This window comes from Aptenodytes forsteri, unplaced genomic scaffold (assembly GCF_000699145.1).
Source record: "Aptenodytes forsteri isolate BGI_AS27 unplaced genomic scaffold, ASM69914v1 Scaffold396, whole genome shotgun sequence".
Lineage (NCBI taxonomy): Eukaryota > Metazoa > Chordata > Aves > Sphenisciformes > Spheniscidae > Aptenodytes > Aptenodytes forsteri.
This window is the reverse complement of record NW_008794215.1, coordinates 1,800,234-1,817,937: the sequence shown is the minus strand read 5'-3', so window position 1 is coordinate 1,817,937 and position 17,704 is coordinate 1,800,234. Positions and strand designations below refer to the sequence as shown.

The 17,704-nt window shown below is 36.8% G+C and overlaps 1 protein-coding gene across 1 annotated transcript in view; it reads right to left on the bottom strand.

Moving 5' to 3' along the window:
- ASPH (aspartate beta-hydroxylase) overlaps positions 1-17,704 on the bottom strand; it is a 109,315-nt gene that overhangs the window by 19,326 nt on the left and 72,285 nt on the right. Inside the window, exons 17-22 of the mRNA XM_009285445.2 lie at positions 16,094-16,182; positions 14,194-14,280; positions 10,893-11,043; positions 9,691-9,827; positions 4,117-4,215; positions 3,202-3,291 (exon numbers count right to left, since the gene is read on the bottom strand). Coding sequence (XP_009283720.1) covers positions 3,202-3,291; positions 4,117-4,215; positions 9,691-9,827; positions 10,893-11,043; positions 14,194-14,280; positions 16,094-16,182 — 653 coding nt within the window. The remainder of the gene's footprint in view (positions 1-3,201; positions 3,292-4,116; positions 4,216-9,690; positions 9,828-10,892; positions 11,044-14,193; positions 14,281-16,093; positions 16,183-17,704) is intronic.

Here is a 17,704-nt window from a genome sequence, read left to right as displayed (position 1 = left end):
CCCCCATCCCGCTGGGGGTGGAGTGAGCGAGCGGCTGTGTGGTGCTCAGTTACCAGCTGGGGTTAAACCACAATATCTGGAGAAGATGAACACTGTTCCCAGTCTCATTCTGGTACGGTAGTTTCCCTGCATGACTAACTATTTCAATTGTTATTTGTTTTTCAAAGAGAGTAATTTCTCCTGTTCTAACTCATGAGCATATGACAGTTGTCCATTAATCTGCCCACGTTTGACACGAAGGCTGAAAACAAAAGACTTACTGAGACAGAAAACACAGTACTAACTCTTAAGCTAAAGAAGAATTTTAGGTATGGGGTCTAATGGAAAGCAAAACATACAATCAAATAAACACATCTCTAGGAGAACAATTCGTGTCAGCTTATTATTTCTGTTTACCTTGAAGCCAGCAAACTAGAAGGAAAAACAAATCTTTTTTTGGATACAAATCAGCCATGAGAACAGTGTGTGACTTACTATGACTTACTTAGTCTTAGCAGTCAGTCAGTCAAGAAAACAAAAAGCTATTGGAAATTCTTCATGCAATGGATTATTTCTAAAAATTTCCAGGTGTCATCTTAGAGATCTTTTATTTCAGATATAAGGTAAGAAATGACTTCGGTATTGTAACCATAGATTATTTTTTGAGAGTCTGTAAATTTTCTTCAGGCTTTTAAAAAATGCGGTAGACTGACCTTTAAAACTCTCTTGAAGTATGGAGGAAAGGCTGCAATAGGATGTTGCCTTACAGTAATTATCTGAAGTACAGAAAAACAGTCTGGATGAACAGAGTAACAGCAGACCATATATAAGCCTTCAGCTTTTTTCCCTAGAGAAGCTTTGTAAAATTGTGTGAGTCAAAAAAAAAAATTATGTATTACCTTTGGGTAATACGCAGTATATCGTTAAATTTTGATGTTATCTTGGTTAAGTCTCTGAAATGGAAGTATTATGATTTATAACGTATGTTCCCCAAGATGTAAGTTGTAATAGCAGGGGGATATCAATAGATCATTCATGCTGACTGCCTGCGTTCATTTGCAATGTCTGGAGTTAGCCCAAATGATAAGGGCGATGAATTACTTGTTTCAGCCACTGACTGATGAGTATGAATGTTGCTGCTCTTTAAGATCCATCAGCTATAATCACGATGTATAATACTGTTAATCCTTATCTATTAGAAGAATTGTGCTATGAAGTTGCCTTTGACAGCATGGAGTAGGGTTAGGTTGCCTCGCTCATCCTTTCCAGTCCTGAGTTTCCATGAGAAACCTTTCTTTTCGCATGCAGATCTTGGCAGCAGGAAGGCTAAATAATGACCACTGTAGTATTCAGGACAGCTACAACAGTATAGCTTCTTTTCCAGGAAAGTAATTGTTTGAGATGCACACAGTTTATACATTCTGTGTGAACAGCACTTGGTTCCACGATACCCTCTGCAGTTCTAATTTATCTTTTTTTAAGTCAATTTGGCATTTTATCAAATTATAGTTGGAAAGGGCATACTCAACACTGTTTCCCTAACACTTAGCAAGACCACATTCATAATTCCTAATTTACCTCTAATATCTACCTTCAACACACCTTCAGTGATAGCAATTTCACATGTTCCTTAAATATTGATCTGTTTCCTTGATTAAATCTTGAAGTTCAGCAAGTCTAGCAAGGTCAGTGAGAAAAATTTAGCTTAACAGTGGACTTTCCACTGATAAATTTAAAAGACTCCTCTTTGCCAAGAAGTTCATTTGTCATTGATTAAAATTTTTTCTACAGCAGATTTGACCATTAACTCCATAAATGTTAACACATAATTATCCTGGGGATTGGAATGATAGACATTAATTACATCTGTGTGGTATCTTTAGTCAAACATTATAATGGGATGCTCTAGGCTCAATCATTCAACCCAGAATATCCCATGGAAGCATACAGGGATTTCCTTTTTGGTTTTCTGTTGAGAGAAGGACAGACAGACAGACTCAGAGAGACAGCACACGTGCAAGCAGACGCTGCGTGTGTGTGTGTGTGTGTGTATGTGTAGAATAAGGCCAACTAATTCTCACTTGTAAATGAAGTTTTAAATTAAAAAAACTTCACTGGATGAATATTTCATTGTACTTTCAGAGAAGGCAATCTAACTTAAAAAATACAGATATTATTACATTTCAATGTATGTATAAGGTATTGTAATCAAAGTTCCATGATTTATAAAAAAAGAAAATTAACCTGATGAACTAGGCTTAAGAAAGATCACTAACATAAGCTTCATTATAGTCCACCTGTCTATAGTTCATATTGGAGAACTGCCGACTGACTGGGCCAAGGTACTCAAGAGGTCAGCATTCCTTACAGTGTTTTAGGTATCAATATTTCAGACCTATTACTAGATAACTGATTAAAAATCAGTTCCACTATGCTTTTTTATTCTTATTCTTTTCACGTTTCCCATCCAGGAACCTGAGTAGGGTTTTTTGGTTTGGTTTTTTGTTTGTTTTTCAGTTCATGCCCATAGTAAGTTCATTACTAATAACTGTCTTCAACAAAAGGCCTTTGCTCCCCTACCATGGCAACAGTGCTAATTCACACATTTAAATTTGGCTTTTACATTAAATTTGGTTTTAAATTAACAAATTGGAAACTCTTACAGTTTTCAGTCGCATATGTTTGCTTTTGTTGGGCATGCAACAGATTTGTTGCACAAACCTCTGGTTTTCTGATCTGTTTGCTACTTTAATTATTGAACAAATACCATAACTCAGCCCACATGTTGAGTCCTCTCATGATCATGTTTTATCACGTACTCAATGGTGCTCAAGGTCACTTTGGGAAAGAAGGGAGGTTTACAAAACGCTGTTATATCAGAGCTATGAGAGAACTTCTATACATGTGATATACATGTAATTGCTTTGTTCTTTTAACTGGTTAAAATAATTGAATTTTTGAAAAATGTTTGGTCCCTTGGTTCAAACTGCCCCATGCAAGCTTCCAAAGTTTAGGTTAGTTCTAAAGCAAGGGATGCTAAGAGACTGTATTGTCACACCAATGGCAAATTTTTTGCTGTTGCTCGCCTTGACCTCTACACACATATGTTGGATTGTTATTGCAATAGGACTACTCATGTTTTCAACATTAAGCCTGTGCTTAAGAGATTCTGCATTCCATTGGAAGTTTAGTCTTTAAAGCAAGAACATGTTAAATGTGTACCTCTTTGTCTCCCATTCTCTGCAAGGCATCACCCAGATGAAAATAAAAGCGTCCATCATTTGTGCCGGGGTCACCAGACTCTAGCCCTTCCTTAAAAAAAAAAAAAGTATAAGAGAAACTTCAATAAGACTTCTAAAATAGGCTACCAATTCTATGCAAGAGACAGGCTATGAAATTGGCTATAAAACATAACCACCATGGTAACCCGGAACTTAGGTTGAATGAATACAATACTTCAGTAAAAAACCACTGAGAAATGTTATCAGTTTTCCAAATGCCATGGCCTCTCCCCTCAGTCCCTCCAAGACAGAGGTGTATTCAGAGATGGACACTTGCCTCGACCCTATATACATATACACAAGCATTTTAGAAAGCTGGATTAAGGTTTTATTTTAGTATTTCTACAATACTTCAGTAAAAAACCACTGAGAAATGTTATCAGTTTTCCAAATGCCATGGCCTCTCCCCTCAGTCCCTCCAAGACAGAGGTGTATTCAGAGATGGACACTTGCCCCGACCCTATATACATATACACAAGCATTTTAGAAAGCTGGATTAAGGTTTTATTTTGTAGTATTTCTTCTTCCCAAACACTCAGAAGTATACACAAGCCCTCTCTGGATTTTTCAAGAAACTTACGTTTGCAGCATACTACCAAACTCAAAACAATTTGAGACTCACAGCTGTGTACTTAGGGTTAACCACTAATAAAACAAATACTTGATGTTTAGGAATTGATAAGTCTCAATGTACAAGCTTGTTCCAGTTTATAGGCAGTGATATAGCAATGTAACTCCAACACATAGCTTAAACTGTGATTTGTGATTAGTATGCTTCTACCTTGACATGTTTTATACATTCCAATTTTATTTTTTACAGGTTAAATATTTACTGTAGGTGAGAAAAGAAAAATACCTTTAGATAGGGTATGCTCTCTGCTATCTTGTTTTCTGCCTTCAGGATGAAGCCATAATGTACTTTGGCAAAGCCATCATTTGGAGCCAGGCTTAGAACCTGTTTGAGAGCAAATGAATTAAATACTCATGTAGGGGTCTGTGCAAATTAACAAACCTGTGCACATATTTCTATTTAGTGATGCAATGACATTTTCTTCCATCGCTGACTCTCAGATAAATTCTTGGCTTGGCTGTACTTTCTTTTCCCCATTCACTCTTGTGCTTCTCCAGAAAAATCTATTACAAGCCAAACTTTAAGGTCTCGGAAGTAAAATTATTCCAACTGGAATCTCTGAATTGCATTGGTTTTTTGTTGTCCGTCTTTCTGCACCCTCTCTCTTGAGTTACAGCATGCTACATTACAGAATTAACACCATTCATTAACACTTAAGTTACCTATCCCAGGTTTGACTAATCTGAAGGAAAGCAGCTGCTTTTGAACAACTCTACCGCACAGTCACGGGAAGCGTAGTGTAGAAATATACCTGAAACAGTTTAAAATTAGATAGGTTTATACTGGTAGCAAACTAGTCTTGGCAAGAGAAAATATACTACGCTGCGAAGCACAGTGAGTACAATTTAGAAAGATGCTGTAAAATAAAGGTTGCATCATGTGATGGGACTGCGCAAACCCTGGGATCACAAAGGGCATTCTCAGCACGATAGTGAACTGGAGCACTGTCTGGAAGAGCTTATACTTGCTTGGCCAAGAGAAAGCTATCAGATGGTAATGCAAGGTCTAAGGCAGTAGTGATTCAGTGTGCTTTCAGACTAGAAGGTGATGGATAAATTATTCTTGTATAGTTGTGTGCTGCGCTCTTTGACCAAGACCTAGCGTGCTAAATTAAGCTAAAAGATTTTGTATCCTGAGCAAGATTCAGATAATGTCTGAGTTATAACCTGACTTAATTTTGCAGTAAAGGAAAACCCATAGGTAAATATCCAGAGACAGATATTTCATGGGGACTGTGCAAGAGAAAGACTTGTGAGTATAGGGACAGCTGTAGGAAAGGATCACTGTATGGGGGAGTGTTTCAGGGAAAGGAGGTGTGAAGCTGGCTGGCCTGTGTTCTGAAACATGTACCCCCAACATTACTGAGATAATTTAAGTGCATTTGGTCTGCCTCAGCCAAGGGAAAATTAGAGAATGTCTTGATCTACTTTCCAGCTCCAGGTTTCTATGATGTATATATTCAATATCATTTGTAGCTCTATGCGATATCAATTACATGGTCAAGTTAATCTGTTGTTACACCTCTTCTCTCCTTAAAATAAGGGTGGACAGTCTTATCAGGACAGATCCTCAGTCTGTGAGGATCATCACAAGTGCCTGGGAGTCAGTGGAATTACAGAGGCTGTCACCTGCTGAATGTCTAGCACAGTCACTAAATACAAAACAACGCACAGATGAGCAATTTCTCTTGCCTAAATCCATTTTTGAAGCTACTAAACTTATGCCCTGGATAAAATGTCTGCATACATTATAGCCATTTCCCTCTGCCTTTTCCAGTCACTGTCTAACCTAATTTTTCAAATAAAAATAATTACAAGCAGAACCATAACAAGTCCTCTGGGCCAATTTCTCTGCTTTCTCAAACCTTATTACATACCAACTACATCTGAGCAAAACCAAAATCAGTGCAACGTGGGTATAAAATGTTATGAGTTAAAAATAGCAGCATTTCACTTCTTTTTGCAGAAAATAGCTACTATGAAGGAACCATCAATTTGAGAATCTGTCTGAAGTCTATAATATGACACATTGTTAACAAAAAGTGAACTTTTATAGTAAGGATGAGCTTGACCCCTAGTATACGAATATGCTACCACCTTATGCAACTTATGTTTTTTTACTACAGCATTCTGTGTATAATAATTTTGATCCAAGAACCTGTACCTGCAGGGTGAAATAAAATGACTGATAGAAAAATTTATTAGCCATATAATTTTGTTACAGTTCCATTAGCTATAGGATAAAGCTATCTGATTAATTAAGACAGAATAGAATTTTCTGTATTACAGTTCATTTAAACTATGCTGAGCTGCATTAAGGCATGATCTACATTCAGAGCCCCTAAAGAGAAGCAAAGAGATACAATCAGCAGAAATTACACTGAAAGTATTTAATGTAAATTGTATTACTCTGTTGCTGTTGCTGCGTGCAATATTAATTATGTTTAGAAATAAGTTTTACTAAACTGCTCACAGCCCATTAAATATTAATCATGAATACAGAAATTAACCTCTGGGGCTATCAATGGCTAATTAGCCAGGGCAGAGTACTGTGCAATGTGGATATTCTGCTTTTGGTACCTGAGATAGCTCAGTCAGAGCTGGCTTATGCATGTCTGTATAATGCTGCACTGAGCCATGCAGACTTGCCTCAGCATGGCAGGCAGAAAAAGTGCTATTAGCAGAGTAACTGGTCTTATAAAGTTCTCTCCACTGTATTTTATCATAATCTGTAGATCTTTGAAAACAAAAATCGCTCTAAATTCTACTAGGACTACTTTTAATGTTATGTTTCTGTGTCCTTAAGTGTAATGTTCAAAAGAAAATCCTTTAAGATTAGAGACAAAACTGAAATCCTCTCCAATTACACACCATTTTCCATTTGTGGTTCAGCATAAAGTCTGGCAAATGCATATTAGAAAAGTGTATTTTGTGTCCGTTAGACTATACCACACTACAGCTGTAAGTACAAAACTCTTGATATGAAGTTCAGTGTTTATACACATTGCTTCTGTAGCTAAAAGAAGAGACATATCATATTTAAGACATTTGAAATAAAAATGTGAGTATAACACTTCAACAGCTGCTAAGACATAACAAATTTGGAATGGAAAATAGGAATTGAATGGAAAATAAGTAAACTGGCTATTAAATGTAAAGCAGAAAGTTTTCATTCACTAGGATTCCTTGGGCATCTATTCAATCCCTTGGAGATGATGCCAGCTAGAGTTAGTCTGGTCTGAAATGGTATATACTGTAATTCCAGTGTAGGGGGCAGTGCCTGCGAAGGGTCCAGCTGGTTGCACATGCTCAGCCCATGCCTAACACAGACCGGTAACACTGAATTAAGATCGAAATGTTATAGCAGGAAGCAAAGGAGGACATGGGTACCTTTTGCCCAAGAATCTAGCAGATTCCCAGGAAATGAGAAATCTGGAGTCTAGATTCTCCTGCACAGAAGAGTGTTCAACTACTTGGGAACTTGCCTGAGGAGCAGAAACAAGCACCTCATACACAAGAAGTTAGACAACCGCGAAGAAAAGAATGTGACCCAGAGGGGAACGAGCAAGAAGCTGAGCCTTTAGTCAAACAATGGGTATGTTCTCTTGAGGATGAGCCCTGAGCTCTGCTCTCTCTTCCTAGATGCCCATGCCTTCTGCATTAAAGAACACTTGAATAAAACGTATGAACAACCTTACAGTGGGAACCAGAACCCAGGATTCATAAATATTGGAGGCATCTACCGTGCAGCACTGAGTTCACGCTCTTGTCTGTGCTGTCTCACATTTTCTGTCAAATGACTAATTTGTCCTACACTAGGGAGAAGGAGGTTTTAATCATATTACAGAAGTTTCCCAGGTTTCTCAAAAATCATGGGAAGAGTAAGATGTCTCCTGAAGGCTCTGAGAACCACTCTTCACAGTTTGCCCCTCTCTCTATTGACTGTACACAAAGCCTGAGCACCTATGATAGGAGCTCCAAACCATATGTCAACCACTTTCTAAATATGCATTGCAACAGCTGAGCGAAGCACTCAAGAGCAGACCATATGGGCCCTAAGCAATCTGCCCAAAATCGTGTAAGAAGCCTTCAGTATCACCAAGAACAAAGTAGGTATACGTGAGCTTCTGCCTGTTTCTTTGGCTATATTTCCTTTCTTAAAATTGTTCATGTAAATTTATCCTGAATTACAACAAAGAAAAAAAATTACATTAATGTGTTGGAATTCAACCTGAGGAATAGCCAGAATATGGACAAAACCCACACGACTTAAAAAGAATAAATCCAACTCCTTTTAAGAGGTACTTATTTGTTGCTCTTTTACAAGGACAGAACATCACTATCTATTTCAGTGTTTAGTGAACTGTAAAACAGAGTAATTATACTGGATAAAGTCTACGGAAGCATGGAAAACAACATATTAAAAGTAGACCTGTTCTTATTTTGCATATCTGTTCTTAATCAGGGCAGTGTACACTTCTTCTGAAGTATATCAAACTCAATATCAAAGTAATTACATAGCAAACTCACTACCTTCTTCCATTTACAAAAAATCCTGTGATTATTGATATTGAGAAATTCTAACATCTATATTGTTTGCAGCAAAATACTGAAAAATTGCAAAGGCAAATCTTGCCCAAAAGGAGTATGGTTTTGTTTTTTCAAGTTCCTTGCAGCTTGCAAAGCAGGTTCGGTTAATATATTGTATCTTTAAAAGCTGATGTTTCCAATCCTCTGAGAAATTTTGACAGCAGGCCAAAAATTATTGAACAGAAATGTTTTATGGAGGGACCTACAAAGTAGCCAAAGTAGCAAAGCAAACATTATTCTGGCAACATCTGAGACTGCCAGAGGAGCTTGAGAAAAAAAAAAAAAATGGTATTATAGGGTTCAGCTCCTGCTTCCGACCATGTGGTTGAATGTCCTCCTTCTCTTTGAGAAACCACCTGAGATGAGAATCCCCTCAGACTCCCAGATGTGGGGGACGGAAAACCGGGCCTTTATTCTCAGGAGGTGGTACTAATCATGCTGACTCGTCCCCAGTCTACATAACCAGCCAATTACCGTACTACGCCTGTACTAAACAAGCATTGCAGCAAGTGTGCCAACATCAACAAGACCGTCTCCAATCAGGTGCTGACAGCTTGTGCTCTACGACTGACGTCAAGCTCAGCATCTGTCAGAAAGTTTCCAGATGTTAACAGGGTTTCTAGATCACAGGAGCAGAGTGGCCCTGCCTGGCAGTGAAGTTTCCCCAGCCTGATAACCATAGTGTAAGATAGGAATATAAATCAAATGAACTGTCCACACTACAAGCGTCATGAAAGAAAAACAGAATTTAGGCTGCCTACAAAAATAATGAAAAACCAAAGGTTAAATAGCTGTGTGAGTACTGAACTACTTTATCACATGGTTAGAGATGGTGTTCCTGTAAAGAAACAGGCGTACTTCTGCTCTCCATGTCTTGCAGATAAGACATCTTTTTTCATACTATGCATTACATCTATATGTGTTGTCAATATATTCCAAACCTGGCTACCAGAAGGTATAAGAAATCAAATATTATCAAGCATATGAAAAACATCTGCATTTCTCTGTCTATGAGGAAAAACATTTAAGCATGAAGGTATTGGGAAATCTGAATTAAAATTAGAAGAACTGCACTAGAAAAAAAATCATATCTATATTAACCCTTCAAAACCAGACGTGTTTAACAACTAAAAAAGTTAAAAGCAAGCAATCTTTAGAATGAACATATGAATGAAAATAATATTTTTCCTTGGCTGGAATGGAAACTCACCTCTTCATATACTTTCTTGGCATTACTGTTATCTCCTATCAGGAGGTAACCAACACCAAGGTCATTCTTGAATGAAGTATCACTAGGAAACAGCTGAACTAATTTCTGTAGAGTAACCAGGGAACCTCTCATGCGACCTAATTTGATTGAACAAGACTTAATTACAACTACAGATATGAGTAACAGTAGCAAGACACTTACACAACATCTAAGAAAACACAAATCAGAGCCAGGTGTTCCACTTTCACCAATGATCAAGCAGCAGAACTTGAAAAAAAACTTGTGCAGATTCGAGTATATTCAGCTGCTGGGTGGTCACTGGGGGTGTAGCCGTACAAGGAATATTTCAGGAAATCACTGCGAATGCGTATCATGCGGTGTTATGGTAGCCTCTAGTGGAGAACCATTCACAGTGTAGCAGTAACAACACTATTTAAGCTTTGGTTGCTCTTTCACACACAGATGTCAAAGTGCTCGACAAAACTAGGTAAACATATCAAAATAAACTTAGTCTTAATTGATTGCGGTTAATTAAAACGCATTTCTAGTGTTAAGCAATAGATCCACTATATTTCCATTATGAAATTAATCATGCTTTACGTGCTTAAAATTAAGTACGTTCCTCGACTTCCTAGATGAGGTCTTGCTGAGGAACAGCAAGATCAAAACAAGTTGATATTAAAATCCAACCCATGGGACCAGAACTCTTTTCTCCACCGAAGTTGACTGTGCCTCATATTCTAATCAGCACTTCTTGTACATCACAGAATTGAGATCTAAACTTTCGGATGTTATCCCTGAGTTCAATTCCATTCTTCTCTATGTTTATTGAAAGTTTATTCTGGGTATGTTTACTCTGTGCATGTTATTAATTTCCCTCACCTTCAGTAGAAAAAGAACATTTTCTTCTTTCTCTGTCAATAAAAATTTTTTGACCACCTACCATCATAGCTTCTCATAGCACCTAGTGCACTGTTGTCTACAGGCACTATCGTCATACAAGCTATTATATACACTAGTTCCCTAGAAAAACTTTAAAGAATTTTAAAATATTTTTCATAAGCATTTAAGAGATTAGGAACACAAGTCCTACTGAAAATTCAATGGAATTGGCGCTTTTAAGTCCTTGTGATCTTTTTGAAACTCTTGCTCACATAACTTCCACAACCTGCCATAATTTTTACACCGTCCTCAAATCTTACCAAGAAACTGCTGCCTGTCTGCTTCTCGTTTCAAGCTCAGTTTTATCAGATCCGAAGGGACATTTGGCAGACTAACCACCTCATCATAGGTGTTGATGGCTTTTTGCAGCATCTCATTACTTCTCATTTTCTCAGCTAAGTCATCTTCAGACTAGAAAGAATCACAAAACCATTATTAGAACACATAATAATCCATTAGTCTTAAAAATAACTTTGTTTTCTTAAAAGGCAAACTATGCGATTGTTAGAGTATGGGAATAATTTTAGAATTATCTTTAATGTATATAATTTTGGCATAACAATGGAAAGCTTATTTGGTTGTGCTTTATGGTAAAGCAGATTAGAATTACTGTTAATTCTTGTTTCCTGCAAACTGTTTGAAAGCATGAGACAATTTGAACCTAAAAAATACATTAACACAGATTTTTGGTTAATATTTGTAGAAGTCATAATTTCTGCTTCTGAAAACAAATTAAGCAATCTGGTTTAATAATACGGAAGAAATGTAAATCGTTGCCTACGGATTGTTTGTATACTAAGCCTCACACTAGCTGTAATACACAGATCAAAGCACACCAAGAAAAATTGCTTTCATATATTCTGACACAAATTTATTTACACCCTTTCTTGGAAAAATAATTAGGAATTGGCTTTATTCTTGCATATGTTGATAGATATCTACCCTACAACTCTTTAGAAGTTAAATTCATTCATAAAGCTCAGGAGCAGACCAAAGGATATATGAGATCTCTATTGTGAAATTACAGTTTCAGTGAAGCCAAATGGAAGCTACTACTGATTTCACCTGCGGTATGGCACATTCATAATTTGTTTCCACAGATGAAAAAAAGACGACTATATCTCAAATGGTGAATTTTTAAAGCATTACTTTGAATTGTTTATACAAATGACAAATGCATGCATTTTGATGTGTTTAATGCATTCTTCCCAAACACTTTATTTTTACTGGTTTATGTTCTTAAGTCAATTAGCAGAGCAAGGTGTAGGTGCATTGCAAGCACTTGCAGGTGCAGAAGCTCTTATTGGTCTATCTAAATTCACTGTTGTATCAATCAAACACATTAACTGAAACAACTTCAACTGTGCTAGCTGCATATGCTGTAGTAAATAGCTAATATCTGGAATCTTTTTGCACTTCTGTCCTTTACTTTTTTTCCTTGGGTTACTTTGAAACTGAGTATGGGAAATACCAAACAATGTGGTTACTCAGCCAAACAGTTGATCAGCCGGTTTCAGAAATAACGTCAGAAATCAGTTTTAAGAAATAATATATTTTCCTGACGTACATTCGCTAGGAATTTGCTTTTCCTTTTTTTGAGGGGATTGCAGGGCAAAGAATAGTAAAAGATACATAAGTAAGAGGCAAAAATTGTGAGCATAAAATCTGCATAAATTCACCACTATAAACACTATAAGTAATATAAGGAGGTTTAAGACTTATCTACTCTTCTTTTCAGCCTTAATGATGTTAACAATTTCTGTAGAATATTTTTCATCCGGCCTAAGTGTAGCTCCAGAAATCAAATCAGGAATGGCTCAAATTTCTGAAAAACACTTCTAATTATGAAATCTTTTGCAAAATTTTTGGGGAAACAGTTGCCTTTTAAAGCTATTAGAAGATCCAGAAAAATGAATCTTCATGTCTTATTAGAAACTGAATCTACAAAATTAGCATGTAATGTTGGTTCATGATTCATAGAAATAGAGAAGTACACTCTTGTGGTGAATTCCTGGCCTTTACCCTTACTCTTCTCTGCAGTTTTACCTTTAGTTAGTGATGAGAGATAGCAAATTTGAATGCATTGTGTTGGTACAGATACCCATTTAAAAGTAATATGGTGTTACAATGTAAATCCTAAGAATAATCCATCTGTCAGCGAAGCCCATGATTTTCCCATTCCTTCCAACAGCTTCAACCTACACATACTGGATTCAATAAATTGGTCATGTTAATATGAGTGTTCAGTAAAAAGACTTGTATGAGCCTACAAAGGCTACTGAAAATGGAAATGAATTTATAGTTGTTTTTACACATTCCCAGAAAGTGTATGCCAATTATGACTTCAGATCTTGGTCTGCAGGACCTTTTAAGTGTTACTGAAGTTCTAGGTTGTGACTAAAAATTGTTGTAAAGAGATAAATGAAGTCATGTTACTGGGGGAAATTCTGAATGAGAATAAGCTTCACAGCTGGCTTCAATGATCTGCCCTCCTCCCTAAAAGCAGTGAGCTAATGAGGAGGCAGGAAGCATATTCTCTTAGATATAATGAGTAGATTCATAAAAAAGGTAAATAGTAAAAGTGTAAGTTAAGAGAGTTAAGTCCACCACATATATTAACTGAAGTGGTCTCCTACCGTAAGAAGGCAAATAGTTCAGCAGACTATCCCTCACAGAGCACTGAAGTATTTGGTCTGCTGCGTATCAAGTGCTTGTGTGATAGTTTTCTGGATAATCGTGGCTTTGGTTTTAGCATGACTATTATTAACCAAGTGAAAACTGGTTGTGACTCCAATTCAAGTGCCTCATTAATTGTATAACAGCACAATTCCCTTCTACGGTGAGGGTTTCATTTTGCTCATCTTGATTAACAGGAGTTCAAGCGATCTTTTATTACACCAAGTGCAGTGGGATTATCCTACTATTTATGAAAATAGAAGGATTATTCTCTTCTCAGACATCCCAACACGGCTCAAAAGTATTATGAATGCAGAGCTTATTTTCCAATGCGTTCTCTTTTTTTGGATGAGAACACCTGAAACAGAACTCACTCCACAAGAAAAGGCTAATTAAGCCTCCTTGCCTACGAATTTGGGTTCTTTATCCTTTAACACTCTCTCTATAAAAGCTCCAAATCCCCTTCCCTATTCCCACTAAGCAAAACACAGCATTTAGCCCAGAGCTGACTGATGTGTTGATTTACCAGCTGCAGCAAACAGTATGTAACAATTAAGTTCTGCCTGTTGTTCCTGCACTAGGACATTAGTTGGGATTTATCTCTTACCTTTCATCTGACAGTTTTCATGACATCTACAGGATGTATCTTATTTTTGTGTTATTTACAATACTTCCCACTAGACTAAAGTTAAACAAAAGCTCCCAAAGTAATTGGGGAAGGATAGAGGACTGAAACAGATACAATATGACAGACCACATAATTCTTTTTTTCCTTAGGAAACATCCATAAAATTATAATTGAAGTCTGACTGGGGTTCAGAACTCTATTGTTAAAAAAGGTTTATTTTATCTTTTTTAGCATTTATGGCTTTTTTTTTTTAGTACCTGTGCTTTCCCATATCTTGCTCGAGGACTCTGTGGATATTGACTCACTAATGCTTCAAAGGCCCTTAGAGCTTCTTCAACTTTTCCCTGAAAGGTAGAGATATTTATCAGCAATTCTATCTAATAAAAATGCTGAAGGATGCATGACCTAATAACACATTAGTTTCCCCAATTAAAAAACAAAAACAAAACAAAAAATTGCAGACTGAATCAACAGTTTTCACTCATATTTTTGTTGGGATTGCCTGCTTATGTAAGAGAAATTCATTGTCATTATTTATGAAACAATACTATCTACTTTCCATGGTTAAAATGAATAGCCTTGTTTTTATTTTACTCACTTTCCCTTTGTTGACTGGAAAAAATGCTGAGATGACAACAATCTGTCTATATCAAAACGTAAAGATTCTACTGCTAATAACAAAATCCAAACTGAATGTAACAGAGAATAGAAAGCAACTTCTATACAAATCTAGAATTTCCTCTCTGCGTACCTCACATGACCAGCAGTATCGTAACTACGGTTCTTCTAGGGGAAATACTAGACTCATGCAAATATTACACGTCTGATTTGCTCTAAATTCATCCTGCTTCCTACAAGACAAGCATGATTGTCTGCAATCAAGAGACGCAGGCAGGAAAAGAGAGTCAGCCAACTGACCCTATAGGCTCATCAAAAGTTTCTGTTATGCCTTTCTCTGATCAACCAAGTGTTTAAGTAACAAGAAGCACGAAAACACTTTTTATTTTTGTATTCTAACATGTAAACAAGGCTCCTAGTGAAGAGCAGCAGCAGAATCAGCCTGAGGTTAGTGATCTCCATGTAGCAGCCCTTCAGCCCCATCACAGACCTACAGGAATTCTGGGGCTGCATGGATGGCAATGTAAAGCTAAATCTGCACAGTCAGTCTTCTGAAAATGAAGAATAATCCCACACCTGCAGTGACTAAAATGTTTTTTATTGTACTGTACTGAAAATAGTGTATCTCATTGCTCAGTCATCTCAAATCCAGTGTAGAACAAAGACCTGCAGTTGTTCTCCATGCGCTAGGACTGTCTGTGAGGCATACCAGAGTTTTCACAAGATTTACACCCAAAAGACTTAAGGTCTTTCATTTCTAACAGTCACATAGTCTTGCTTCACTATTTAATCTCACATCTGGAAAAGGGACACCTCTGCAAAGGTCCTGTTTTCTGAAACATTCAAATGAAAGAATACGATTGGAAGTTATCAGAGGAGATGACTGAAGAGTTTTTGTTTATTGTTGGGGTTTTTTCGTTTGTTTTTCACAGTCAAGTTATTAAATTCAAAACTGCCAACACTGATTGATCGATGTTAAGGTCTTGCTGCCACTGGTGAGAAGCAGGAACATCTGCTTCGTGCTGTAAGCAGCTGTATGGGAGCAGACACTCACGGGACACACACAGAATTCCAGCAGAAACAATGCCTACTACAAAGATTTGCACCTAATGCTCACGAAGCATATGAACACTTACTGAGAGATCCATACTAACACGCTTATATTGTCTAAGTGCTCTGATAATAGTTGACTTGAGCACTCAAATGGACAACAGTGATAGGACAGATCTAACCCTGTTCCGTGTGATTAATTTAAGCAGTTTTTTGATGATAGGAATTCAACAGTTAAGCTAAATATTTTCAAGGTTAAAGGTGAGCAAACACACATGAACAGACATACACTCGACTCGAAAAAATTTAAGATAAACTATCCAACAGAAATGAAACTTGAAGGACAAACGTGCACTGAATATTTGATTTAAAAAATGTTAATTTCACAGAAAGTAATCTAAAAGTAATTTTCCCTTTTTGTAAGTTAATTTTTATTGTATTCATTTTTGTCGACTATTTACAGTCTTGAGGGAAACGTTCAAAACTTACTTTTTTACGTAATTTTTCTGCAGCATCTAGTTCAGCTTTAATGGTCTTATCAAACTTGTTTAAGAGCTTTGGCTTCTTCTTCTTTTTAGCTGGAAGAGATTTAAAACCACACAGTTCATTACCTCTTTCGCATTTCACAGCAATTGTTTGGAGTAACCTTTAACTAGAGACTAGTACCGTGCTGGTAAAGTGTACGATTTTCAAATAAGGCAGTTTCAAAATACACTGAAAAGAAATTGATTTCTTACTTATTACAGTCACAAACTCCTGTATGAAAAAGCAATCCTCAGTCATTCAAACTGAGTAATTTTGCAGTCAAGTTTTTAATAAAGCATTTTTCATCTCATATAGTCAAGGATTTTTTTCCAAATGGTTCAATCAACGTGGAAGAACAGAAAGAACTGTTATTTTTCCACATTTATATGGTAGTATGAAAAGTACCATTACCAGAACATGTTAATAATTTCTGAAGTTGTGCCTATATAGGTCTACTTCTTTGTCTAAAACAATTAAAAGAGTTGACAGAAATCACAGTTACTCAGGGTAGGAGGGACTCAAAAAGTCACGCAGTCCAACTTCCTGCTGAAAACAGGTTCAACGCTGAAATGTCTGATCAAGACCTCTTTAAGTGATCAAGTTTCCACAGCTTAGCAAGCTATCACATAGTAGCAGAGCAGCAGTATGTAGCAAACCAGTCCTGAAGTAAATTGTGTAAAGCAAATTGCATTTGAAGCAAATTGAAGTAAATTGTGTCAATTTAAACAGCTATTTACTTCATAGCCGTTCACTCTTAAACAACGTCTGTTTGGTTGCATTAAGTATACTAGATGTTAAAAAACATGCAAATACACTACTGAAGGATATGACAGCAGGTAACTGCTTTTCTCCACATTTGTTATAGCTAAACTGCTTTTGCACTTAATTAAAAAAAAAAACAGAAAACTTTTCTGACGCAAGTAAGGGAAATATATATTGGCTGACACAAGTAACTACTAGTTATGTATATCTGTAAGTAGTAGCACATATTTTTGCTTAAATTATGCATTACTGTTTTTCCCCTTTACGGACAATAAGTCATTAATAGCATGAAAAGAAGTAAAATTATTATTTTCTTTGTGGAAGTTTAAACAGGGAATGCCATAACTGATACGCGTAAAGCTAAACCCAAACACCATACAGCTTAACATCACAAGATTGCTGCAATGCTGTAGCAAGTATTTTGGATAACCGCTAAGGTTATTGTATTAAAGGTATTGTAACTAGTCATGTTTTATTCTGCTTCCCAAGTCCTCAGGTGCACTGTTCAGGGATGACAAGAGCCATCACATACTACTGGAAGCTGTGCTCATGAATCGTTAAGTGATACTTTCTCTCCGAGACTCTGATCCTACACAGAGCTTTAGGCAGACAAATCACTTCATCTGTGTTAAACCTCAGAGAAAGACCAACACCTTAGTTAATGCTAAACCAATCCTAACCCCATCTGAGCATTAGAGGATCTCGTGAGTCTGAGCTGCTTCTGTACAAGATAAAAAAAAACTTGACCACCTTTGATTCTTCCTGTGTAAGACTTTTACTGTCATGTTCAACACTGAACTCTGACAGCTCTGC